At 42.5% G+C, this 27393-nt stretch overlaps 1 protein-coding gene across 1 annotated transcript in view; it reads right to left on the bottom strand.

Moving 5' to 3' along the window:
- Positions 1-23611, bottom strand: part of ATP9A (ATPase phospholipid transporting 9A (putative)) — a 59430-nt gene extending 35819 nt beyond the window's left edge. The window contains exons 1-8 of the mRNA XM_062008980.1: positions 23472-23611; positions 13235-13379; positions 12804-12917; positions 10615-10723; positions 3811-3869; positions 2871-2922; positions 2215-2309; positions 900-980 (exon numbers count right to left, since the gene is read on the bottom strand). Coding sequence (XP_061864964.1) covers positions 900-980; positions 2215-2309; positions 2871-2922; positions 3811-3869; positions 10615-10723; positions 12804-12917; positions 13235-13379; positions 23472-23539 — 723 coding nt within the window. The 5' untranslated portion in view covers positions 23540-23611. The remainder of the gene's footprint in view (positions 1-899; positions 981-2214; positions 2310-2870; positions 2923-3810; positions 3870-10614; positions 10724-12803; positions 12918-13234; positions 13380-23471) is intronic.
- Between the last annotated feature and the right edge of the window lie 3782 nt (positions 23612-27393).

Raw genomic sequence — 27393 nt, 5'->3', positions numbered from 1 at the left:
AATGAGATTCCTCTTAGGCACCAAAAGATTAGTTCTACACAACTGTAGCTTTGCATGAGAAAGCAAATGAATGTCAGTGCAGGTTCTATACAAGAACTGCTTCCACAAGCCACTCCAACTCCTGTTGCCAGCACTATCAAATCACATTAAATGATGCATCATAAAGATAAAAGGTCAAACCTTACAATTTCAAACTAAAATACCAGCAGACAACTTACTAAAAAGCTCTGTCTCCTATTTGTTACAAAACCATTTGTCCTCCGAAAGCTCTCCAAGGGTATTACATGCATCTCTCAAAATTTTCATAATTCCATTGAGAGGAAAACTCCCAATTCTTCTGCCCCAAGCAGGCAATGCATCTACCCAGCCAGTCAAAATATTTATACTTGTTAATGGTGATATTTCAGTGGTTCTGAGCTGCTGTCCTCTGAAATAAGGGGCAGATATAACTGATTTCACTTAGGAAAAAACCCCACAACTGACACAGTTAAAATTACTATTGGCTGATCTAGCTAAGATCCCCTGTCTTTTCACAATTACAAGATTTTAATCCTACAGAGCCCATGGTAATCCACATTTCCTTCTGAACAGGCACCATGAGTATTTAACTATTAATCTCAGTCTAAAAGTTCAGACCTAATACTAGAGTAAGGTCCTTAAATCCCAAAGAGCCTATGACATTGTCTCCAAGTCCAAGCTTCAATTACCATATTTTTGTTTCAGATTTATTTCATGCATTCTATGAAGAAAAAAAGTAAAGAAAAAGAAGAGGAAAGAAGAAAAGAGACAAGGAATGGCAAGATAGACTGCACAATTTCTCCTGAAAAAATCTGGCATCCTGGTAGCATTCAGCAGTTTGTGTAACAAACACTACATATCTCATTTCAAGCAAGACTCACCCTTGTGAAGGTCCCCACAAAGTTATGTATATCAATATTGGGTTCTTCCGCATACACATAGGATCTGATTTGCAGTAGGTCCTATAAAACAGACAGGTTTTGGCAGACACTCGGATGGCCACATTTTAATAACGTACAAATGTTCTACCAAAATGCTTTGAGCAAGAGTTACTTATCAAGATAATTAGTAAATCATGTTACTAACTGGAGCCCAACTGTCTAAGAGAAAATACAGTTGGTATATTAGCTTCATTGAAGAGCATTTCTTGAACTGATACCTGAGAGACTCCTGGGAGTTACTTAGATGTCAGTGACCCATAAAAGAAATTTCACCCTGAATAATCAAGACAGCCTAAGACATTGACTACTTCATAGCAAAGAAAGTTTGGACTAGTCTTCCAAGGCAACCAAGGAACATTCTATTACTCAATATTTAGTTCAAGATGTCAGTGTCATCAGGGACAGTTCTGCAGTAGCAAGATACACCAGTCCTGCACAGTGTTTTCACTACTGACTCCTACACATGCATGAGCTATTCACTCCACGGAGAGAATATCTTACTTCCAAGACTTTATCTGAAACAATTTTTTTGCTCTTTTTAAAGATACATCATCAATAAAGCAGGTCATACAATTTCCCCTTCTTTTGCCTGTTCTCTTCTTTAAAAACAGTTCCCCAGCCGGGAACTACTTTAGCTAGAGATACGGGGAAATGGCATGTTTGATGGTGCTTATATGCTTATTTCAGATCACACAGTAGAGCTTCCATGGTGAGACTCTTGCTTTCGTGAAGGCAAGCAATGAAAACTTCATGGCCTCTGAAGCCACTTCATGAAAATGCATGAACTGTGCCTCTGAATGTACTGCAGAACAAGGAATGAAAGGAAGCACTTGAGAGGTACCACCACCAAGGTTGCCTATCCTTCAACAAGACTTATTCTGCACTAAATTACTGCAATGGTCTCTGAAGAGGAAAAAGGAAATAGAAGCATCCTATCACTAGCCACTGCAAGGCCTTTCCCTAGCTGCCAACCCCAGTGCCTACCTGCACAGCTTTGCAGTGACAGCCATGCAGCACCAAAACACTTAGCTCCACCTTACTTGAAAATCTCGCCTGGAGCTTGGGATGAGCTGTTTTCCCCTTATATTCCCTGTTGGCAAAGCTAATATCTAGCATGCACCAAGCCCTGTGCAGAATAGTGCTGCATTAACCTGTTTCTCAAAAGAGTCCATTAACTAAAGCACCTGAATGTTTTTCAGGTAAAACAGACAGTGCGCGGTAACCAAGTAGAATATTTGGTAGGAAGGCAGCTTACAGAGGCAGCTGGCAGTCTCTGAGTGCAGGTAACAGGCAGCCGCAGTTTCCAGTCTGTCTCACCATCCAGCTGGTCAGTGCGAAGGAAGCAAGACCCTGGGGATTTTCAACACCAGTCAGTAATCCTTCCAAATCTCCTTGGGCACACCTCATGAAATGGCTTCATAGTTAGGACACCCTTCTTTCTTTGGAAACGGTATTTCATTTAAAGTAACAATTGTCAATAATGTGAGAGTTTAATTATATTCTTACATCACACATTCCTTACCTACCACTAGTCAGGCATACAGTGAGACTCTGCACTGTATCTTTAAGACCTTTGAAATGTTCTCATTAGTCTTTATGTTTTCTAATTCTTCTGATCAAACATTTCCTTATCCCACACTTAACAAAGCAAACCTGAAGGGCAAGTAAAATGATTTACATCTACAACACAAAGTGTTGTGCAATAAGATTAATTTACCCTGGATTCAACTATCTACATTCTTTGATTAGCAAACAGTGTAAGATCCTGAGAAGTGGCAGTCCATAAAAGCCTCTGAATTCTCTCTAAAATTTTACTATTATCTATTTCTTTCACATTTCCAAAAGATAATTTTCTCTAAACAACCAGTGAAAGGTTAATAGCTATTCTGACAATTGATTCCAGATGTTTACCATTCTTCTCTGACGTCCTCAGGAAGATCATGTCAGCAGGGACCCGTTGGTTCTGTGAGGAGAAGAAAGGCCATTATTGTGCCTACAGCCCTGCACGCGCAGGCAGCCACCTTCCACAGCCCCACCGTGACAAGCAAAGGGGATATGGAGGAGAAAGAGGATTTCTTTGTCAAACTGAAGCTTGGTATTCATTTTGATTTGAATCCTAAACTCAGTTCCCTGCAAAATTCCAAGTGCAGAATAATAATTGGTGCCAGCTCACACTGACCAGATGCACCAAGGGCTAGGTTTACAAAAAGGCTAGTGAGTAATTCTAGAAGTAGGAAGAAATTTTAAACTAATGCTGGTTTCCTTTCAAGAAGTCCTGTGCTAGAAGAAAGTACATGTCTGCAATCTACAGCTGTCATTTTTCTCTCTTATGTACTAAATATTTCCAAAGTAATGGCTTTTAGAGGTCTGCTTGCACAGAGTGTGTGTGTGTGTGTCGGGGGGAAATCAACAGATACAAAACCCACATAGAAACTTGTATAGTGAGGGAAATATACCTGTACATACCATTGCCTACAAATGGATCACTGCATCTCACCAACTTGTGTAGTTTACACCTAGAGCAACATTTGGATGATGCATGTGTATCAGGTATTTTAACCTGTGTCCAATAATCAGATATAGGACCAGGGAGGCTTTTAATCTTGCTATAGTATAACTGGAAAAATTAGGTTAAAGGTGCATATCTACAGATTTGCTCTCATCTGTAAAGATGATGATATTTTGGTGGAGCAGGAGCGGATGAACCCTGAAAAGTGATCAAATATTTTAACTAGTGTCAACACCTGACATTCTAAGCCTACTGTAAACTAAATATGACTTTAAATATCTGATTTTCGATGGTCTTACAAAAATAAGTTCTTTACACAGAAAGATACACATAAAGACTAACCTTTTCAACAATTATGAGGTCACCAACTTGTATATTAGAGCTCTTCACCTTCACAGTGCCTGCAAAGTAAAGATATCAGTGCATGAGAGCAGGACAGGGTTTGTGGGTGCTGTGCAACACTCCTTGCCTCTCTTCTTTCCACTTTGCTGCTCTGGAGAAAATGAGTAATGTTTCTATGACAAGAATTAGGCAACGCTGCTCTGTAAGGATTTACCAAGCCCACTGCTCCCACTGGGTAAAGCAGTGGATCTAAATCTGTTAAAACTGCTGAAAGCCTCATCTCTAACAGCTCCAGACCTGCAGAAACCTCCTGATCACTCTCTAGTGAGAACTCTGAAACAAGCTCTTAAACTATTTTTGTACTGCTTAACCTAGGAACTTGGAAATACTTTTGGCATCAGGCAGACAAGAGAGCAAGAAGAGGAAGGTTATAATAGGGAACCATCAACTCAAAAATTAAAAGCTCAACTCTCAAGCAAAGACCTGGAAACTGTCAGCACAATGGGCCCATCTTAAAAACCAGGCTCCATGCCTAGATTTCCTTCCGTGCCACAGCTCTTTTATTTGGCTCAGTTCTACCACCTCTCCTTTGCCTCTTGATGGACACAGCCTCAACAAGCCCTGCAAAGTAGGAGTCCTACAGAAAACACATAAATATTTATTTCTTTGCAGCTGTCAAACATTTCCCTGTTGCTTTAAAACAGAGGATTAATTTAACAATTGGCTAGTAATTTCAAATCATTACCCAGCTCAAGATTTGGCTTCTCAAACTAACTAGTGATTTATAATCAGTTAATTTGAACCCTGCCTCTATGTGTCTGTCTGTTATATTTCAACAAAAGCCTCTTTAATCTGCTGTGATTTGAGTGGAAGTGGGGGAGGCACGTGGAGCTCACCCTTGCACGGACAACACTCCTACTGTACCTCGAAATTCATGGGCTAACTGGCCAGATAGCAGCTCAGGGGAAAAGGAGGAGGGGGAGGGGGAATAGAAATTAGCACAAAGCACAAAGGTCACTAGGATTTTACTACTGGCAGTCCCTTCATTAGCATCCTTCTCAGGATATGCTTCAGTGTTTCTGCTCCAAATTAACAATGAAAGCCATTCTGGGCTCCCGGCAGCCTGCTGCTTTGGTGACACACTGTGTGCTTAACAACATGCTTCATCACTGCTGCTAATAAATGCAGACTTCCTTACATGCTGTAATTATTCCTACAAATTATAAGCAGTCATGGCCCATTTCACAAATATCTCGTAGGTCTTTCATGGACTTTTTGGGTTTTGCCTTTTGAGATTTTTAGTCTAAAAAGAAAGAAAAGAGTAAACAAAATGAATGCTGGGCTAAGACATCTCTGCCGGGGCAGGAAGCATACCAGGGATTAAGAGTCCATTACGCAGAGGCTTGAAAAGAAAAGCCGCACTCCAAGAGGATCCAAAAAAGCATCCCTGGCAGTCTTCTGTATGGGCTATACAAAGTTAGGTACTATGACACTAAAAGGGTCTGACAGATAACATCTCTTCCTCCCCCTTTTAATACGATTATTCACAAAACAACAAAAAGTGCTTTTGAATATTCTCCCATGCAAAGGAGTAAAAAAAAAACCAACAGAAAAAAACCCCAGCCCTGCATACTCTTCCCACACAGCCACAGCAACTCCCAAACCACTGTGCAAAAAAGCTCTTGGAAGGAGAGGTGGATTTGTTTAACCATATTTTATGTATTTCTCCTAAGACCATAAGGATTTATTTGGTGACTGTTAGTATAGGAGGCACTACCTGCAGGGTTCAAGAACAGAAACTTATTCTTGTAGTGCCTTCCTTAATGATGTAAATTCATGCTGCAAAAGAAAAATAAATGGCTGGACAAAGCTACAACATGGTGATTTCCTATCATCATGCACATGAAAGGCTTTTGGGTTCGTTATTCTGAAAGCAGTATCATCTGCTTTAAAATTTTTCCAATATGAGAAAAATCAAAGCAGCTGGAGCAGATTTGTCTTGTTCAATAACCCTCCCAACCTCAGCTGTTTTAAGGTAAAAGAAAGAGAGGACCTTTCTAACCAATACACATTTTTCTAACTCCTGTATAAATGAGATGCCCTTTTTAGGTAGCAAAGCCAACCCTGCTTTTCCAGCCATACTCTCAGCCTCTCATGGATGACATCTCTGCAGTATGTAGCACATGCCCTGCTAAGAAGGCGCGGGACCAGATGTTTCCTTTGACTCAGGACTCCCATAAAGCAACTTACTCGAATTAAGTTTTATTTTGATCTAGGGAATTCTGTAATTCCTTTTTCTTTCTGTGAGGAAACTACCTCCTAAACATTAGATGTTTTCTCATGCATGTTTAAGAAACAAGCTAATACAACTGCTTCATTTCCCAGTATTGCTCTGCTATGAAAAGATTTTTGTAATAATAAATGACTGCTTTTATAAATGCACCTAGAAGTGCTTTCCTCTAAATACACATCCATTTATTTAGCATTTGTGGTGCTTCCAGTTTATATTTTCTGAAGTTAATCTGAATACAAGTTATTGATTAATGCAACAAGTCTTGATGTCTCAGAACAAAAATCTGTTCCTAGAATTTGGCTGGTATTTGTTTCAATCTTTAAAAAGACAAAAAAAAAGTAAACAGCATCAAATGCAAACAGCTTGTTCCAACTTAAGTTGTGGTCTTTGAAATTATCACCTAATCTGCACTTTGATGGATGTACCGTAAAGGAGACTATTTAAAGTATTAACTATAGTAGCCAGAAAAGATGCCTTTTTCTACCATGCAAGCATCTAAGTCAAAATTTCACACAAGATCTGCAGAGCTTCATTAAGGTACAGATCAAAACACTTGATTTGGAATTACAGATGAAGCCAGAGGCTTACTAAACCAAGTTAAAGGGTTGTTTGGATGTGCTGCACCAAACTTTCGGCTTTTGCATTATGCTGTATAAACTGTGGAGCAGGACTCAGGGGGTTTGGGAAAATATTGTTTTTATATGGCTGGTAAATGCCAATGATCTGTATCTTGAGGAGCACTCCTCAGTAGGAGGTCTCTTCTCGTTTCTTTCTGTGGAGTTTCTCTCTATTATGCAGTATTACCCGGGGAGGGGGTGGTATGAGAGAAGAAAAACAAACCAAGAATTTGCAGGCACAGTTCTAGCTTTCTATCAAGCAGAAAGTCAGCACACAGGCTTCTGAACACAAGCAGGCTTGTAGGTTTCTGAATAGAGGATTGAAATTTGATTATTTTTTATTACAATCCAAACAACTGTCCTTTAAATGGGGAGCTTTCTATTAACAAAAAAAAATGCTTTCCAGAAGTCTGGTGGTTTCATCACTTTGGAACACAAATGGATCATGTGGGTAGAAAGAGAAAAGAGGATCAGGGTAGAGTTTTTGTGGTGTTATGTGAAATAAAAGAAAACAAAAAATACACTACTGTCTACTCTGCCTCATGCTGCCCTCCAAAAAGATTAGTCCCTGGAATTCAGTAACTAAATTCAAAATAAAATGCGATCCAAAGAGGATTCTTCCTTTTTCTCTACAAAGTAAGCAGCTTAGTGAATCTTAAAAAGCTTAACAAGAAGAGTGCATGAAAAAAAGTTTCATATACAGGAGAAAAGCTCAAAATCCAAAATATCCCCCTTCCAGGGGTGGGGGACCAGGCTGGTGGGTGTGCTGGAGAGCTCCTGGCAGGAGCAGGAGCTGTGCCCAGTGTGGCTCTGGCTCTGCATGGGGTGTTGAGGAACCACACACAAAGGGGACAAGAGGATCTCAATTGGGGAAAGCACTTAAATCTGTGCTTACTCCTATCTCTATTCAAAATGACACATAAGCATGTGCTTAAGTCTCCCTGTCTTCATTCAGCCCTAAATATGTGTTTACATCTGTGAGGTTCCACTGGGAGGCCAAGGTTACAGATGGGTAAAAAACTATTCTCCAGCCACCTTAACTGCAGCTTAGTGCAAATACTCAGGAGAAATAAAAATAGCTTGGAGAAAGCTACAGTGCTCCATTAGATCCATTATAGCCAATCTTCAAGACAGCAGTGCTCAGTGTTGAGCCTTACCTAATCCTCCTCCCCCAAAACACTGCCTTTAGAGGTGAAACTATTGTGAAGTTTTTTTTTTAAACTGACACAGCAATGTTTCAGAGGGCTTTTGTGCATCAGCACCCTTCTACATTGCCCCTTTTCAGTACAGGGCTGTGCCAGTATCCTGAAGCATGAACTGTGCTATAAAACAAAACAAAACAACCTTCCCCCCCCAAAAAAAAAAACCCAGACAATCCAGGACAAGCTCTACATGGAGTTTTAACAGCTACACTGAAAATTAATGGTTAAGATCAGCTGTTCTCAACTTACTCTGATATTTGCTGCTCCTAGTTCTGACCTGATGAGGGGCTTCATTGAAAGCTTGTTTACTTTTTCTGTCTGTACTAATAGATATAACAAATCCAGCACTCTTCTATCCCCCAGCCATGGTGGCCTCATAAAATACTTCCCTGCTGCTGGGTGAATCTCAGAGATGCTAAGGTTTTAATCAGTGGAAGAGCAGACGTTCAGATCTCCTGAGAAGTTTGGGTACTAAAATTCAGTAAGAGGCAGAAAATAACTTCTCTCCCCAAACAATGAGACAATCATAAATCATTTTGTGCGGTTTTCCTAGTCTAAACTATACTGTTAGGAGTATCATTCCTGTTTCTACACTAAATTCATATTAAATAAAGTGGCTTAAGATTTTCAGCTAGTTCCCAGCTGCCAATCCTCCTTGGTTTCTTTCACCAAATTAGAAAAGTTAAAGGACTGGGGGCAGGGAAATCATTCATGGGAAGCGTAATAGCAATATGAAAAGAACTAAAGGAGAGGTCAGGCCCCTTATAGATCATTGAATAGAATCCAGAAGGCAACTCTTTTATATCTTTAAATAGATGTAGTACACTCCTCTTGGATGAGGCTTTTGTTGGTTGCCAAGCATTTTAAGTGTTGTAGTAAGAACACGTTATTAAAAAGGGATTTAATATTCAGAAACTCAAACTCCCTAGTTTGGAGTTGCCTCATCATTCCCAGAAGTTGAAATATATACAGCCTCAAGCAATTACATTTAAAAGCAGTTTTATTCTTAAAATTGCAAGTGTAGAAAGCAGCATATTTTTACTACACCTAGTACACTGCATCTAAAATCAGGTGTATAAACTTTTACAACAAAGAAACTGGAAATGAAAAAAAGAAGTTGCTTAAATCCAGTTCACTCTCCTTTTAAAAACAAAACCCTGGCCTCACCGTCATTGTCATGGTATTAGGAGTAACTCCATAGTGAGGCAGCATTCGATTTTTCAAACAAGAATTTAAATGTCTTTGTTAGGTATGGCACAGCTGTAAACAATGGCCAGAGCCAGGGATCAGACACAGCTGAGCTGCAGCCTGCAATGAGGTCTCCCAACTCCTCACAGTTGGAGGAAGGGACTAAAGATAATGTATATAAAAAGATACAGGAGGCAATATTGGCAATATTGAAGATCTGCATCAGTCACTGCTAGCGGAAACACAGAAAAGATGTGATAACATATCACACAGCCTCTTTTAGCAAAGGATTTGCAGGATATAAATCCCTGACTGGTACAACCCAGATAAAGATAAGAAACTCAACTACTATTGCACGTTCAGTAAGTGATAGAACATGTCACTGTGTCAAGCAAGTCACCTTAAGTTTAACAAATATGTTCACAAACTTCTTCTTAACTATCATTTTTGGTACCTGTGCTGACAGAGTCCCCAGTCCTAGACACTAGAAACACAGCCTACCTTCACCCTCATTAATTGAAACTACTCTGCATAACCATTTTCTGACTATTCCACAGACCTAGATTTAATTCATTTGTCAAAGTGTATTTGCAACTTATTTGCCTATGTGGATCCGCCTCCCTTTTTTAAGCACACCTTTGTTGTTTCTATTAAAGAAAATGAGTTGGTTGCTTATAGGAATCCTTCTTACATCTGTCACACTGACAGGGTGAATACACAAAAAACACAATCGGGGGCATGACAGATGCAGTATTACCAAAACTAGAAGAAAAACAAACAAGCAAACAACCCCAAACAACATATCACGCACTACTATAGTCCCATTTTTGTATTCTTCTTACTATGCTGTTTGCTGTATTTGCCTCTCCCTCATTTCATCCATGCAGCATTGTGGAGCGCTCCTCTCATGTCACAGCTTTGCAGGAAGGAAATCACATTTCCCTTCTGGAAAAATTCACCTCCACAGTCTACACCAATTTAGATCCAGTTTCATTTTCTCCAATCCATCAAGAAGGGGCAATAATCAAGACAGAAGTTTTAGCCTACACTGGAGTTAGGAGCATGGAGGGTTTAAAAATATCACGATCAGTTCATTCCTGCCCAGTGCTGCCTGCAGTGACCTCTCAGCCCACCAAGCAGGCTCCTGTGCCTGTTAAACACACTGGTTGAACACTCCCCATGCCTTGAGTTGCCAAGATGATGCTCTGAAGCTATCTGAAGCAATTAACACACACATCCCTTGCATTAGCAGTGCATCTCCCTAGGAAACCCCCAGCAAAGCAGAGCATCCACTGTAGCCGGGCAAGGAGCCAACCCACAAGAAGCCACCCGGACCCCTGAGGCCCCCACAACAGTGTGGCCACGAAGCCACGTGCCTGTGAGCCCATAACCCCCCTCCCCATCTCTTGAACCCTGCTTCTGCCACTGTCAGCAGTGTTTGATTGAGTTGCAAGCGCTGGCGCTGCCGCAGCTGTGCTGGGCCCGCCGGAGCCGCTGAGCCGACCTCTCGCTGTGAGTTTGCTGTAGATCTGCGAGTTCACTTCCTTGTCCCGCATGTAACATCTGATCTCCTCCGCTGCCTCTCGGATGACGGTAACAGCAAGCACGAACCCCTGAAAGGAGTGGGGGTAGAGGGGGAGTGAAACAGAATGGATGAAAAGGTCAGAAAAAATCACATCTGCCTCTAATGAGAGCAATATTTATCAGTGCCAATGACAACAATCTGTATTTCCTTCTATCGTCTCTCCCTAAATCATTAAAGTGATACCATGCACTGCTGTGCAGAACTCCTGACAGCAAACCGACAGCAGACTTGTTCCTTAAAAAAGTTTCTCAGCCTTACTGTGAGGCTCTGCCAGTACTTCCACAAATACATCTTTGTAAAGTTTATCTGAAGAGTGACCTAAGAGTTACTACAACTGAAACAGTGTAGTTTAATTATTAAAATACTGAGGATACACTTCACCTGCCAGCTCTCACAATCCTATAATAAAACTAAATAGTCCCTAATTCCAGCACATACATGTATGATGTACATTAATTAGGATCAGTCTTCATCGTAATTGTAGTATGTTTGCGGTATTTAAAAATGCAGAAACGCCAGGAGACTCAAGGAAGGGCATTTTTTTAATACCTGTATTTGATCCTGTGTTTACAAACATTGAAAGTATGAAGCCATTAACACAATATTTTCAGAGAAGCATTTCAATTGCCACATTCACAGCTGCCTGTTTTGCACCACCATGGAAAAATCTCACACTCCCTTAACCAACAAACCAAGCAAAGAATGAACATTATCTTCTGTTTTACAAGTTGGTTTTGTGCATTTATCTAGAAGTTCCTATCTGCTTTCCAAAACAACAACAAAAAAAATCAGTTATTTTCAACTTATGTTTCAGCAGTTTGAAGAGTCGTCAAATAATCGCTCTAAAATATTCCCACATGTGGCGACTCACTGTGTCATCTCATATGTCATTCCATCCCCAGCACTCACATTAGCAGCCAGCAATGAACAAAGACCTTTCTTGTCCTGCTTTCTGGCAGCTCATATGCCAAGTTCTAATTGTTCACCTGGCAAAGACAAGTCACAACTACCTATATAAAACCCATGAAGAGAGATCCTCTGTGTGCATGTACATTTTATTTCTAGGACACAACCCTGCTTTGAGCAGTTGGATCAGATATCCCTCTGAACCAAATATTCTACAATTCTATGAGCTCAAGTGCAGCAGAGAAGTTATTCACATAGAAAGAGAAATAATGGTTTTACTGTGACAAAAGAAAAAAATATATAGGTACCTATATTTAAGCATTTAAGTGTTGTAACTGGCTCATGCAGTGCATTTTAGAGATTTAAGAAGCCCATTCTATGCAACTATTCCCTCTGTCCTTTGGCAGCACTGGAGTTTCTGCTTCAAAACTAGTTATTATCAATTTCCTTTGATGGCAGGTGAAACACGTGGCTATCAAAAGAAAAAGGCAATAATTTACAGTAGAAAAAGAGTATCTGCACCTTGAGTGGGTGTGAACGTGTGTGAATGTCTCTATATTTAGTTTGATACGTGGGAGGTTTGTGGAGGGGTGTTTTTAATTTTTTTCACTTGTTTTTTTACAACGTGGTTAAACTCTGAAGCAGCTTGTTGACCTATTACAAGGCCACATGTCAAACTATTTGGCAAGGAAGTATAATTTGCTATCATTGCGCATATGACCACTCATGAAGGTCACTTTTGAAAGGTGCCTTTTCAGTCCTTCACTGCAGTTGACAGGCTGCTCTGGGCTCCTGTAAACACTGGGCTTCACATGATCAGCCTGTGAGGGCCCAACACCCCACACAAGACACCTCATGAGCACACCCTATGTTCAGATGCAGCTGTGAACAACACATATGTTAATCCAGTCTCCATTTACTCACTATTCACAAAGCCCTGCTGCCCTTGCAGTCACTGTGGCTAGAGCTCACTGTCTGTAAACAGCCCACAAAGGAACAAGCTGGAGACAGAATCCTCCCACATCCTTGCCAAAATAAAAGCTTAAGGCCAAAATACGCATCTGTGCTATGACATGTATGGAGCTGGCCTGAAGAAACAAGCAAACAAAACTATTTAAGGTGCAAAGTTATACAGAAAAGGCAGCAAATGAAATGTCATCAAAATGAAACTTTCTTGAATAAATAAACCTTATATTACCTACCAAAGGAACCCAGTATGTGTAAAGTGCTCCAAGCCTCATTTCAACAACAAACTGCGAACAGGCCAAAAGCAAGAAATAAAGGTTGAAGAAGTATTTGAACTGGTTAAACAACACCTAAAAAAGACAAAAGACAAGGGAGGAGATTAAGAGAGTTCAGAAGTTATTCATATTGAACTAGACACCAGAAACATTTTTGCATGCTCCTCTAATGTCTAAATGCTACCTTGAGGCAGTCTTAAAGCACTGTCCTGGACACTCAGGACAGATGTGTGTCTGGCTTGCTGCAGCTCTAAGGCAGCCTTTGCAGAAGGCCCAACAAACGCAACCCCAACTTTCATTATTTCCTCTGGCTCCAGGTTCTGGACCTGTCCATGTAAACATACTGACACTGAGGAAAGCACTGGGATAGACGTGACTTTCTTCACACTTACCCCAGGGAGAAATGTAAAAAAGTTGTACTTTTGATTGTTGATCACATTGCGGGGGTATCTCTGGTCTCTCTTCTCTGGATGGCCAAGCCAAACAGTACGAGGTCTTGGGTCTCTCCTGCCACAGCATCTTAAGCACTCACAACACCTATGGAAGGAACATTACATTTTAAATTAATGACTTATTTTTTAACACAGTTCTCTGACACATACAGACAAAGCCTCAGATCTTTTTCACGAGCCAGGAGGAAGAGCTGAATGTCACTTCTAGTTCTGTCACACACCATCTCTCATCTATCCATTATCTACTGTATTACGAGTACCTTAAAACCCTGAGCCTGACTTTCTGCCAATACAGGTACTCTGCCTATTACAGTCATTGCTGACCTACCTTGCAGTTGCTCTGAGCAAACACCTTGTACGGTGTTAGAGCTGTTACTAAACCACACAAGCCTGTGTTCAAAGCTAAGCAGGCTTGCAGTAATGCTAGAAATGTTCCTACAACAGTGTGGGGTGGGGAGGCTCCTCATTTTGCTTTCCAGAAAATGATGCATGGAGAAGCATGGACCAAACTCATCACTACATCGAGTCAGTGCTGGCTGCTGGGACAGCTTCCTCCTAAGAATGAAAGAGCTTCAAGAAGCAAGGAGGCGTGGGTACAGGTGGAAAGGTCTCCTTTCCTCTTGGGTTGCAGGTTTTACGCCAGAAAGCTCCCATGAAAAATACAGCAACAAGCACTTTCTATTATTGCTTCTGTTTCCTTGTTAGTGTATGGAAACTTCCTCAAACAAAAGGAGGCTTTCCCATTTCCAAACAGAATTTAAACAAGAATGTATATATGTAAAATGATTTAACAGGTCCCCAAGAAAAGAGGTAGAGACAGACATTCTCCTCCCCTACAAGCCCTGCTTCATAGAAATGAATGCCTTTATAACAGAAGGGTTTAACATCTGCACTTTAAAACAGCCTTGCTGAGGAATAATAATCTATAACCTTCTAAAAATTAAATCTTATGAGGAATCTGAAAATAGATATTAAATGATTACTGATTTTATTTTTACACAGTATTACAGTCATTAGCTCTGTTTATGTTAATGGCAAATTGTGTGTTATCTACTAATGAATAATCCACATTCTCATCAACTGACAATAAGCACTGCAGATTCAGCTACACAGTCTTAGTTTAGGTAATTAATATTTTCAGCTCTTGAGGTGATTGTCCTGCTGCAGCACCATCACAGAGGCTATGAGTTCAGGCAACCTAGACCAAAGCCTGGACCCAGTGCCATACAACCAAGCTGCCAGAGAAATGGCTGCAGGAATTTAACTTCATCCTATTTTCAAACAGATTAGTCCAATATAAACTCTGCCCTAATTTTTTTCCCCTGCATTTTTGTCTGCTTTCTTTGTTCTTCACTATTAAATACTTTCAGGAGTCAATTAGGCAGCTCAACAATTACCTTTTATATAGTGCCAATTTTCAAAACAAAGTTCAAAATAAATAAGATATGAACATGCCAGCATGATAATTTTTTACTCAGGCTTATATTAAAGCCATTTATTTAACATATTTTTGGCCTTTTCATAGAAGTTACTTGGGAATTCAGCGAAGCCTCATCAACTTCACTGATATTGATTTGGTTACTAAAGGATTCCCTCTTCTTTCCAGGGGAGATATTTAAAATCTGGGCTATGAGATCTGAGCTAAGCTGCCTCTCTCTGAGCACCCATATAAGCCATTAGCACACAACACCTCACTGAGGGTCCTCTCAGCAGCCCCAGACCAGGCTGCCCCAACCTCTCACCACGGCCGTCAGGAAGCTCTGGACTCACCAGAGTCAATAAATAAATCCCACTGATGGCATGTGGTGCCTATATTTGAAATTACCCAAGTTAAAAATCTCCTCCAGTAGACAGGCATCATACATACAAACCATGAAGATGCTAGATGCTTCTTTTCTCAACAAAAAGATCCAGGGAGGAGATGGCAGGAAACAGTCTCTAGAAAGAACACGGATGATTAACACGCAATTTGCTAAGTGATGGTAGACCAGAAAACATTACTCTCTGTCCAAAGGCTGGAGCCCTGGACACAGCCCTCAGGCTGCCCCAGCCCGCCCACCATCAACTCAAGGTGACTCACGGGACCTTCAACCTGGCTGCTGCAGACAGCAAAAACTCAGCTCTCACGTGAATTTTAGTAAAGAAAATCAAGCACTGCTTGATGTAACGAATCCTTACTTGAGGCAATGAATCAAACAGAGCACTGGTTCCTTTTTGGGAGATGCAAGGACTTATCTGCAGTCTCTCCTGTACCTTGAAAAAGCCTCTCTGTTCAAAATTGCAGCATTGTACCCTCCCAAACTCCAAAAGGGTCACATTTCTGTTGTCACTGCTTCTTACTGAAAGCCAATCTCTTCCCAATCCCCCTTGTTCCTTTAAAAACAGTCCTATTGAATTTCAATGACATTTGGGAAAGCCGGTATCAGTCAGATTGATAACCAGAAGGCTCAGAGCTCTTACAAACATCTTTTCAGAAACCACTGCTAAGAATCATGCTGTTCTGCTGCAAAAATTCAGTTAAATACACACCTAATTTAAGGAAGTACACAAAGCCCTTGAAGTCTTGCCAGAAGACACAGCAAGATGAATAGAATTTACAACTCATCACAAAGAAGGTGGTTTTCCACACAGATACCATGGTTTAAGTTTTATGCCCTTCTGGATGCAAATAAAGAGAAAGAAGTGTTATCAGTTAACTCAGTTCCTTCAGTATACAAGAGGAATAAAAATGAACTTTGCTTCCAGAAGTAAAGAAAAGGTGTTACCATGTGATTCAATACTCCATGAGCAGACATAGATATTAACGTCACCAGGCTGACTTGCAAGATAATTTCTTACAATCTTTTAAAACTACGCAAAATGATTTTTGCCTAATCAAATTGACATTATTATATTTCATGAAGAGTGGTAGATGAATCCTGAAAAGGAGAATTTTCTCTAGTCTGTACTCAAGAACGATGTAAACCTTAAGTGTACAAGTGCCACTCAAATGCAGCAGAGAAGGTTTTCATGCTCTGAGCAGATTTCAGGCCAAAATGCTGACAAGATAGCAAAGCACTACATAACACCCACACATCGGTACTGGAAGAACAAGAAATCACAAGTTTTAGATGGTGCCAAATGTCTCTTACTAGCTCCATGCAAGTCAAATCTGCAGTTCCAAACTCAGAGTACTTATAAGGTCCCCCAGTTTCAATAAAATCCCACTGCTTTCACCTACATGCATTTATCATTGACCACACAGAGCTCAGCTTTAAAGCCTCAGCAGTTGTCAACTGTAACTTGCAAACTGTTCTTATACTGAAAAAAGAGAATATCGGGACAAAGCATCTCAATATATTTGTATCTCAAATACATTCTAATGGAAAATGGTGAAAATGGTAGTCTAGATAACACCGCAGGGGGAGTGTTTTTCCTTCTGTCATGATGGAGAAAACCACACATGATTCCATGTTTTAGCGACTGTGAATTCAGAATGACCTCTATGATAAGGCTTCAAATAAGAAGCTTTGCCCAAGGGAGCAAACCCGGTGTCCACACACCCGGTTTCATCACAACATGCTTCCCAGCTACAGAGAGAGTCAGTTAGTCCTTGCAATCAAACATCTGAAACCAGTTACCTTTGTTTATTTTTTAGGCTGGGCCTCTTTCAGGGATTGTACTCAACAGCAAAAATACCTAGGCACCTATATCATAATATTTACACTAGGATAAGGCTAAAAGAAGGCACTACTACAGTTTAATGTATTTTTCACTTGTGCTGTTAACTTTTTTTTTAAAAAAAAGTAAAATTCACCAATACACCCCAAAGACCTTTACAGATGTCTGGGCAGATCTTCAATACCTAAATCTCCACAGCAAACTTTCAGACGTTTTAGTAAGTTCAGTGATGTATATCTAAGAAAATGGGAAATGAACCCCATAAGCTAAGCAGAATGTTTTACCTTAAGAAGAGTGTGCTCTAATGGTTTGCATACAATTATATTGCTTTTAATCTTTTCCAAGTTATGATGAATTCACTACTGTAAATGCTAAGATCCAGCACTGCAAAACTGCTTACATTTATGCTTTTATAAATGAGACAGCAGCCACCAATACTGACAGCATCTATAAAGGCAGGGAGGTAGAAGGCAATTGCATAAAGTGAAATTACTCATGATTTAGAACCTGATCTGTAATTAAAGCCACAACCTCTCCCAGTCTTCCCACCTCAGAGCTACTTGTTGCTGTCAGAATCTGAGTTTACAAAAGCGGTGTTACTACAAAGTTCGAGAATCAACCTAAAAATAATGCAGTTCCAAGTATAAACAAGAAGGGCACAGGAGAATCTGCTATGTAAAAATAACAGTTTTGAGAAATGCCTGCCTGGCTGGAGTCACAGCTTTCGCAACCCCCTGAAGTACAGGGAAAGCAAACCGAAAACCCAATTAGACAAACAAAAGAAAAACTTCCTGCCTAGTGCTTCTTGAAGGTGACTATCAGTAGTATCAACCATCACGTAAAGATTATCCAGCATTTCTAAGTCGTCATCCAAATAGCACGAGGTTTCTATGAAATGTAAAGGGGGGTGTGAAGGGGAATCCAATCAATGAACACAATACTACAACCAGCAATAACAGAGCACATTGCAACATTTTAACCCGGGAGGTTTATCAGCGCTCAGGAATCCCATTACGTCATTGTCTTGAAGCCTCCTCCAGAGCCTGTAGTGCTCACAAGGAAATCATGTACCAGAGGCTGAAAATCAGGAACTGCTGATTTTTATCTCATATACATTCAAAGATCTCCAAAGAGGTTTTGTTATGAAGGCACCTCGTCAGCCCCAGTGCTGGCATTTCACTCTTGCTTACTCCATGACCTTGTTTTTCCATCCAGCATGCTGCCTGTGGGCACATAGCAGAAGCCCACAGTCCAAGCCCTGGGCTAGCAGGAATGTTCTCTTTTCACACTAATTGTGCAAGTGCCATCCCATGGTTCATGGAAATAAGTTTAAAGAAAAAGAGATTTGGTAAGAACACAGCCATCTCTCAGGCACAGAAGTGTGTGCTCACTCTTACAGGCAGATGTTTATCACCTTCCAAAGACATCCAATCGCCTTTTTTTTTCTTTGATTTTTTCAGTGATGTCTTAAACTTCATTAAAGAATAATACATTACAAAGCTCAATAGTTCTGCTTTAAAGTCCTCTATATACCATCTGTGATCCTTACAAAGCGGTTACACAGAGAGGAATGTTTGCAATGGCAGATCGGGTTTTAATAGACTGATGGCAGGTTTCATTAACCTACCCAGGGTCACATGCAGTCAGGACAATTTCAGTACCTGAATCCTTCTGTCTTACATGTGCCGATGTTGCAATGTGAATAAACACTGCTCTCCACAGCTGCTTTTACTACCACACGGGGCTGTGCTGGCACAACACATGGTGTGACTCTGGGGAAGCCCCGTGCTCGCTGGCACCGCATGGCTGCTCTGCCAAAGCAAATGCCCCTTGAGCTGCCAAAGGACTTCTGCTGTGGGGAGAAACAGCCATGCTTTGGGTGCAACGCCCTGCCCAGCCCATGGGCCAGGATGACAAAACACAGCTCACACTGAGTGCAAAAGGGAAAGAGGCAGAAAGACAGGTGGTGAACCTAAATAAAGATCATTTCAGACAGTCACCTTTTCCCTTTCTTCTCCTCTGGAAATGGAATAATCTTGAGAAAACATGCTGATAAGTCCAAGTACACAAATGTGGGTTTGGTTTATCTTGGTGCCCATTAAATAAAACATCCTTTTGACTGGGTCTGTCAGCTTTTTCCAGTTAACTTACTTCTTCCTCCCTGTCAGAATGTTACAGGCATTGCACAGTTCTGTGATCTGCTGTTTCTTTGGACACCACCCCTATTTTTTTGGCTTCAAGCTTAAAGACCTGGATAATGAGGAATGGGGCTGCTCAGGCCATCCCATTACTCCAAAGTTTTCTGCTCAGGGCAAGGTTAGTGTGACTGGAGGCAGCTGGCTATTTCTGTCAGAAGAGAACTATTGGCATTATTAGGAATAATAAAATACTTTCCATTAGGAAACCAGAAGATTGTCCTTGAAAGAGAAGGGCAGATTGTCTAGAAAAACAGCTGAAAGTTTACACTGGTGGTCAGAGATGCTGATAGAATTAGCATGCACTTTCCAGGAAAAGGGATCTCAAAGTTACAGAAATGTGAGTGGTTTTCTATAAAGTCTAGGAGCCCATATTTCTGAATATTTCTTCTTCTGTTTTGCAACTGAAGCATTGAAGAACAGTATTGCAATATCCTCTGAAATAAACTAATATGTCACTGTGCACCGTGAACTTTTAAAAATTATCTTATGGAATGAACAAGAAAAATGAAGACAGCTCACACTGGGAAGCTTATACAGCACTGTGTTCTCCACATTTTAAATCAATACTTGGCAAAAATAATAAAAAAGCCAAACTCACAAACCCCCCAATAAAATCACAACCGCTGAAAAGCATTTCTTTCAATGTGAACTATATCTGAAACTTTGAGTCTTATAAGTGATGTGGCCCTTAACGTGCACAGGAATCTAAATGAATGGAGGTTGCTGAAGAACAGGTCTACTGTGCACTTCACTTGGCATAATATTTGTTTACAAACACACATTCTTGGTGATGAGGTAAGAAGTAGTAATGACAGCCTGACTGTGAGATGACAGATGAACAGACATTACCAAGAAGCACGTTTTATTTATAAATGCAGCACATTTGATGGAGTAGTATCCAATAAAGCAAATGAAAAATGTGTTCGTAAGCATTTCTCATGGAAAACAAAACCAATGGGAAAAAAGTGGCACATTTGTGAAATTAGTTCTGAAGTTCATCAACCTATTTAACCACTTCTACAACAAGCACATTTCTCGATGCTTCTGTTTCTCACAGGCTGTGAGAAATCCTTGGCACCTTTAATATACAAATGAATCTCCCACATTTCATTATTCTAAAAGCATATAAAGAATTTTCCATTTATAAAAACAAGCAAACAAAACCCCAGAGCCATGCACAAGCATCTAGCTTTTTTATGCACCTCTATGTGATTTAACCATCCCCAGTTTCAGACTGTGTGCCGGCACAGCTGAGGGGACTCAGGAAGGGGCCTGGAACGCTGCTCTTCCTGCAGCCCACCCCTGGTCAGGTACCACTGTACAGAACAGCTGGCTGGAGGGAAGGCAGCCCAGCTCTGCACTCACCCAGGCACACCCACACACTGACAGAGGCCGGGCAGGAGCTCCCATCTCTCTCTGCTGACTTTGAAATGGAATTTGCCATTTTAGATAGAGCCAGAGTACACACATACAATGGAATGACCGCATGCAATGCTAGTCAGGCTCCTCCTTCCCTGTCTCATTCCTCATTCTTCCCCCAACATTTCTGGATCAAGAAATTGACATTGCAGAGACAACATGTGCACAGCCGTTTGCTTGTTTCAAAAAATGCCTTGCAGGATTGTGGACTGACACCATAAGCTATTTAGGGAAAAACTTGTCACACACTGAACGGGTCATCTTGGGTGCTTCAGGAACTTGCAGCTCCCTTCCTGGCAGAGCTCAGCCCCTGGGAAGTTCACATTCACCTGCCATCCCGCCAGCAGTCCTGCTACAGTTAATGCTATCCTTCCCTTCTAATTGGCACATATCTCATAGTGGTTTTCAGAGTGCTGCAAAGCATTTGGAAGAATATGGCTCAGTTCAAGGCACTGAGCTGCAGAATTTAGAGCTTAGCCTTTGATTATAGCAAGGAAGATCTACATTAAAGTTATGCTCAGGAACTGATAATCACTTCTCCCAGTGATTTATTAAGCCTGTGGTTTCTCATCAACAGGGATCTCAGCTGTCTGTGCCATCACTCATCTCTGCAAGGCTACTGTGAGTTTCTCCCTGGCTTTTCTTCAAAACATGCTGGAGACAGAGCCTGTAATGAAAGCCCTGCTTGGCTGAAACCTGCCCTTTCACTGCCTATATAAGAATTAGGCATTTCTTTCTTGTTAGCACACACGAAGATTTCTATGAAGCCATTCAGCACAAGAACAGAAATCTGTTCCTCACTCCAGAAGACCACACCAACAAAAATATCTGCCTGAGAACTTGCCCCTGCACTGGTGGGAGGAAACCCCCACAGCAGAAATTGCAGTCAGGGCTATGGCAATGTAATGTCTTCCAAGACTTGCATATCCCTTGATTTTGATATGTTTCATGGAAGGTGAGGTGGAAGTGCTTTTATTTGGGTTCTTCTCAGAGCAGAAAAAAGAAGGTCTTGATTATGGCTTAGGATTCCCTAGACTCCATCCTGGATGTGACACCAGGGACTCTCCCTGACTTGCTGACTGATTGCTCCTTTGGTTTATAATACTATCTTGGATTTGCTGCACTTCAATGCTTTGTTACCCACATTATTATTCAATATCACAGGCTATTTACCAGTAAAACAAGGGCTTCCAATACATGGTAAGTCAAATAGAGTTATCACACCAAACAGAAACCCCAAATCCAAGTTAGTCAGACTGTTATTGAGAAAAAATCCTAAGCAATCTTCCTTCACAACTTCTTGCTGCCAAAATTTATTGCTAATACGGGAAACATCATCTCTGGGGCTGATAATCAGATAGTGTCCACAACCAACAAACTGTAGCTTAGGTTAGTCTGCTAGCCTGTACTAACCATATTGTAACACCCATGAGGGTCTTGGTGGAGATCAGAGAACTTTCAGGAATAAAGAAATCATTCAAGAAGCTTTGAGAAATTTCTCTGGCATCCATCTCTGCCTGATGCCTTTCAATCACGTCACAAAATGTATTGCCATGGTGGCTGCACCTTGTGGAACTTGCCCAGCGATGCGTGTGACACAGGCGCTGGGGAATGTGCATCACACACACCACCCAGCTCAGTAACAACTGGCAGGATATTGCTACATCAGTTATCAGAAACAATACTGATATAAGGAACAACTCTAATAATGAATAAATTATATTGAACAATTTCAGTTAGAGGAATCTGAATCACAATTATCAACCAAAACCATAACAAGAGAGAAAGTATCAATTTCCTCTTCGCAGTCTCAACTTCCTAGGATATTTTGGTTTATTTTGCTAATATCACCCACCACATTTTAAAAAACAAATTACCCAGGGACAAAAGGAGCACTGCAACAACTGACAGCCAGGTAACTCGGACACCCTGAACACAGCGTGCAAACCAACCTGTCTGGACAGCGGTGCAATTTCCTACCCAAACAGTATTAAAGAATCGTTTTTCTTATTTAACTAGTGCATGGGAATACCAGTGTAAATATACACACAGATCTCCTTTAGGAACACATCCCACACTCAGGATATTACAACATCCCACACCAAGGACACTGTACTGCTTTAAGCGATACAGTTAATCGGAGCCTTCTTTAGGCTGAGATCTTTGTTACAGACCCACAAACACCATTTCTGGTCCAACGCTATTCCTCAGACAAGGCCGAGCCCTCGCCCAAGCACCAGTCTGTAATTCTCCAGCCCCGCGCGGCGCACCGGCGGCAGCAGCAAACAGGGCTGGCGGCAGGGCTGGTGCCAAGCAGCCGGTGACACCACCGCCGCCAGCCCGGGCCGGCCCGGGCCAGCCCGCCCATCCCCGCAGCGACTGGCCCACTTCACCGGCCGGGCGCGGCGACCGTCAGTCGCGCTCGCTGCTGCCCAGGCACCGCTTTGTCTGAAAGACTTTACTGGAGAAGGCGAGGGTGATAAGCGCCGGCCGGAATGATTGTTTCCCCACGCGAGGGGCTGCCGAGCGGCGGCTGATGCCTGGCCCCGCTCTCCCCGGCCCCGGCGCCTGCGGCCGCAGCGCAGCACCGCCCGGCAGGATCCTGCTCTCCCCACCCGGGCGTGCCACGGCAATGGCGTCAGAAACAACCTGTCAGCGCCTGCCTGCCTGCCTGCCTCCCCCATCTCCTCCTCCTCCTCCCCCCGGGATCGCACAACGCAGGGCGACGCGGCTCTCGCCCGGCCCGGGCATCCCGCAAAGGCTCCGAGCGCGGGCCCCGCCACCGCTCCAAGGCGAAGGAGCCGGGGGTCGCGCCGCCCGCCCCCCGCCTCCCGCAACACAGGCGGCGACCAGAGGAGGAGCAGGGGCCCCGGGAGCTGCCGCCCGGAGGAGCGGCTCACCCGCTGCGGTGCTTGCTGTCCATCCGCTTCTTCTGCCGGACCGGCTGCAGCGGGATGTTGTCGGTCATGGCCGCGGCTACCGGGGCGGAGCGGGGCGGGATGCGCTTCCCAGCAGCGCCTCGGCCCGGCCCTGCCGTCTGGCGGCTCAGCCGAGGGGGCCGGGCTCGGCGCCGCCGGGCTCCCAGCACGCAGGTGCCGCGCCCGCTCCTCCTGCTCGGCCCGCTCCGCTCCGCCCTCCCGGCCCGGTCCGCTCCGCGCTTGCCGGTCCGCTCCGCACGTCTCCGCTCCTCCTGCTCGGCCCGGCCCCGGCAGCCCCGTCCAGCGCTCCTCTGCCTGCTGCCCCGCGGCCAGCACCTGCTCTGTGCTCAGCCCCGCACCTGGGGCCCGCCGGGCTGCTCGTGCCCGCTGCCCTCCAGCCTGCGCCTTCCCCTCCGTGCCGCGCACGCCCTATCTCCGTTTCCCACCCGGGTCACTCCAGCCATACCCTCACCCTTGGCCTTCTGCGCCCACTGCCTCTGCCGGCTCCCGGTCCGTGCCACATCTCAAGTGTCCTCAGCCTTTTTCGGCCAGCACAGAGGTGCAAGTTACATCTCACCTTATTTATACCACGTTACAGGGCCGTCCTTTAAGGTGCAGCAACTCACACCCTTCTTGCTCGGTGACCTTCACCCACTCCTGGCAGTGCTCATTTCTGGATCCTAATTCAGATTTCCTCTGCAAACAAATTGCTCCAGCACTTCTGTTAATGAGTTCAAGCTTTTCTTTACAATTGACTAAATTATCATTAAAACTCGGTATACAAATCAGATTTTAAAAATTCACTGGGCTACAGGAGCTGTGTGCTTGGCCTGATAAACTGTGTGCTTCATGACACGGGATTCTTGGATGGCACCACTGTCTCTCCCACTCATCGCTCAATATTCCCGTCCCGTCGAAACCCTGCCCCTTGCGTCTTTGACACTTGTTCCGTTTTCTCCGTCCACTCCTTGTTTCGTTCCAACTCTATGTCCACTACATTTTCCTCCTGCCACCTCCATATCTTCATGTTCCTCTTTGCTATGAACAAGAAAGCAAAGGAATCCTTTAAGAACTGCACATGCTTCTCATTTCCAGCCAGGCCTTGCACCTTTCATGCTGCTGATGTTATTCTTCATCCAAACATGAAAAACAAAAATACTAGTGGCAAAGATGTATTTCATAAGGAGGAGTAGAAAGTGGTACTGCAGTGGTCCTATTTAAATGAAATACACTTTCCTAGTGATACTATCCTAAAAAAAACTAGCCAAGACAAATATTGATGTAACACATCCTTCTTAAAACATGGAATGGTCAATTACATCTAGAAAACCACAAATAGCGAAGTGTAACGGTTAATGGTATCTGGTCAGCCGCCAGTGCTGATAGCCTGGTGGAAGCTTGGATAAAGTCAGTGGAGAAAGCTACCAGGGGATTGAAAAAACGTCAATAAGAAAGAACAAATGACTTCAGATTGTGTAGCTAGTTAGGCAGTGGCCCTGTGTCACAGTGTCACAGCTGGTCAATGGGGTTCTAGCCCGCTCCCCTTTCAAATCACTTCCTCCTGCTTCCCAGTTCCCCTCTAACACTCTGCTCTCTGTGTGGCTGTGTCCTAAATCAGCTCTGAAAAGGGACTAGTTTTACAAAAACCATCTGTCTGGGAGAGCTCCTTTATTTATTTATTTCAATCAGATCCCATTAGGAGCTGGATGCTGAGTGCAGCCTGCAACTAGCCAAGCAGCCTTGAGAGAACACAGCCTTGAGAGTGCTGCAGCCTTGGGAGAACACAGACTTGGACCAGGGGCTTCTCCAGCCTTTAGGGAAATCATAATGTGGGTGTTAAGACATTTTCTGCAACCAAAGCCTTGTGTGCATCGAGCTCGTGGGTGCTGATGAGATTACTGGTTTGCTAAGAGTGCTCTTAGCTGTCGTGGGCATTGCCCATCTTGAGTTTGCTCCTGCCACCTGCACAGCAAACCTGCTGTAGGCTGTCATCAGTGCCAGGGTAGCATCTTCCTGTTTGAAACCACCAAGATTTACACCACTGGTGCACCTATGCAGATGGAGGAAATGGCCAGTGCAGATAAAGTTTGTATGAAACAGATCTACACATGCAGCTCAGCATCTTACATCGCAGTCCTGGTCACCACAAAATTGGAACTTCTTTCTACACACAGCCAGCTTATTTCTCACCCCTTTGCAGACAGTCTGCAAAATCCTTCATTTACCGAATAACCTGCTTGGAAATGTTCACTAAGCAGAGACTGACAGTGCTTACTTACGTGTGCAGCCATATTTAACAACTCATGAGTGTCTCATTTAGTTGTTGTAGCTACTCCCTACAGCTGCCAGCAGTCCAGGGCTGCCAGATCTCCTCTGCCTGCACAGTCAATCTAATTAACAGCTCATGGTTCTGCAGAACTACAATAACACAAACACAATGACCAAGAGCAAAGAATGAGTGGGTAAATCCAGACCTAAGCTCAAAATCACCATTTGTTTTAGCATAATAAAAAGTAGCATATACCAAACTGACTGTTGCGTTTCTTTAAGATGAAGGAAGTTTATGTATATCTTAAAATGAGCTCAAAGCAATTGCAGAATCATTTAGGTTGGAAAAGACCTTTGGAGTACTTTCCCAGTGAAAAAAAGAAATGAAAACTACAAAAAATTAAAAACAAAGAATATATGTTAAAAAAAAAAGGAGTGAGTCCCAACAGAGTTTGTGTAGCATTCTCTTCTTTCCTGCCCTCACTGCATTCCAGATCAGGTTACATTATGGATTACACCAGCAAAGAACCTGCAATTGTCATTTATTTTTTTCTTTACAGTTGAAGCAGAGTCATCCTGACATTTTGTAACAAGGACATTTCAGCAACGCAATTAATAGTTACACCATTTTCAGGCACTAGTACTCAGAATGTTTAGGCAGATCTTTTCAATGCTGTCCTGACTAGGGCTGTCTTATTACAGAAACTGTTTGTAGAACTGACTTTTATACTGTATTGCAATTTAATAATATCATGTTTTAATTTATTACTTCTCAGTCTACTGTTCTTACTCACTCATGGAGACAACTGAAGTAGAAATATAAATCTCTTCTCCTCCCACAAACATTTCATCTTGTGAAACACATTTGCTCCATTTTTTCCTCATAGTCAACCGTAGAGTTAGTTCTTTTAAGTGAGAGAGATGATGACAGAATTCCCTTCAAATGATAATTTAAGAAAATGCGCAGCTGAAGAACCTAAACAGGATGTTGTACTTGACTAAAACTGTCTCAAGCGACACCACCATTGCCACAAAAACACTGGTCTAATGCTGTAACTGGCTGAAGCGATAACCCTAGCCTCACTGTTAATTGCTTTGAGGGGAAAGTGGCACTGGATTCTAAAACAGCCAACATTATTTTAAGTACCACATTTTGGCCCTTGTTATCTTTGTGTTTCAGAGAGAAATGAATGGCATCCCTCCTTCATATGGAGCAGCTAGACTTCCTTTCTGCACATTGCCCAATTCCACCATCCTCTAATATGGGAAGAGAAACAACTGACTGTTACACGGTGACTCTCAATTCCATTAACCCTAGAAGAGGAGCAAAGGGATGCACAGTCAGGTTTATATGTATCTGCACAATCAGGGATAATGAATGTGACAAATGGTGATAGTAACAGTGATACTGCAACCTGCAGACTTACTTGAATTTTCTGCCTTCTATTGTAATACTTTTCATTTTTAGTTAGAGAATCAGTGTGAAACATCTAGACTAGGCTGTAGTCCAATGGACTGAACCCACTCCTTGAGGTATTTCTTGCATAGCATTAGCTTTGCTGTAAAGATTTTACACATGATCTCACCATTCACAGCGGGTATACACTCTCCCAATTTCCAAGCCTTTGATTTTCAT

The sequence above is a fragment of the Colius striatus genome, chromosome 16 (assembly GCF_028858725.1).
Source record: "Colius striatus isolate bColStr4 chromosome 16, bColStr4.1.hap1, whole genome shotgun sequence".
Classification (NCBI taxonomy): Eukaryota; Metazoa; Chordata; class Aves; order Coliiformes; family Coliidae; genus Colius; species Colius striatus.
The sequence above is the reverse complement of the archived record's forward strand: the minus strand, read 5'-3'. Positions and strand labels throughout refer to the sequence as shown.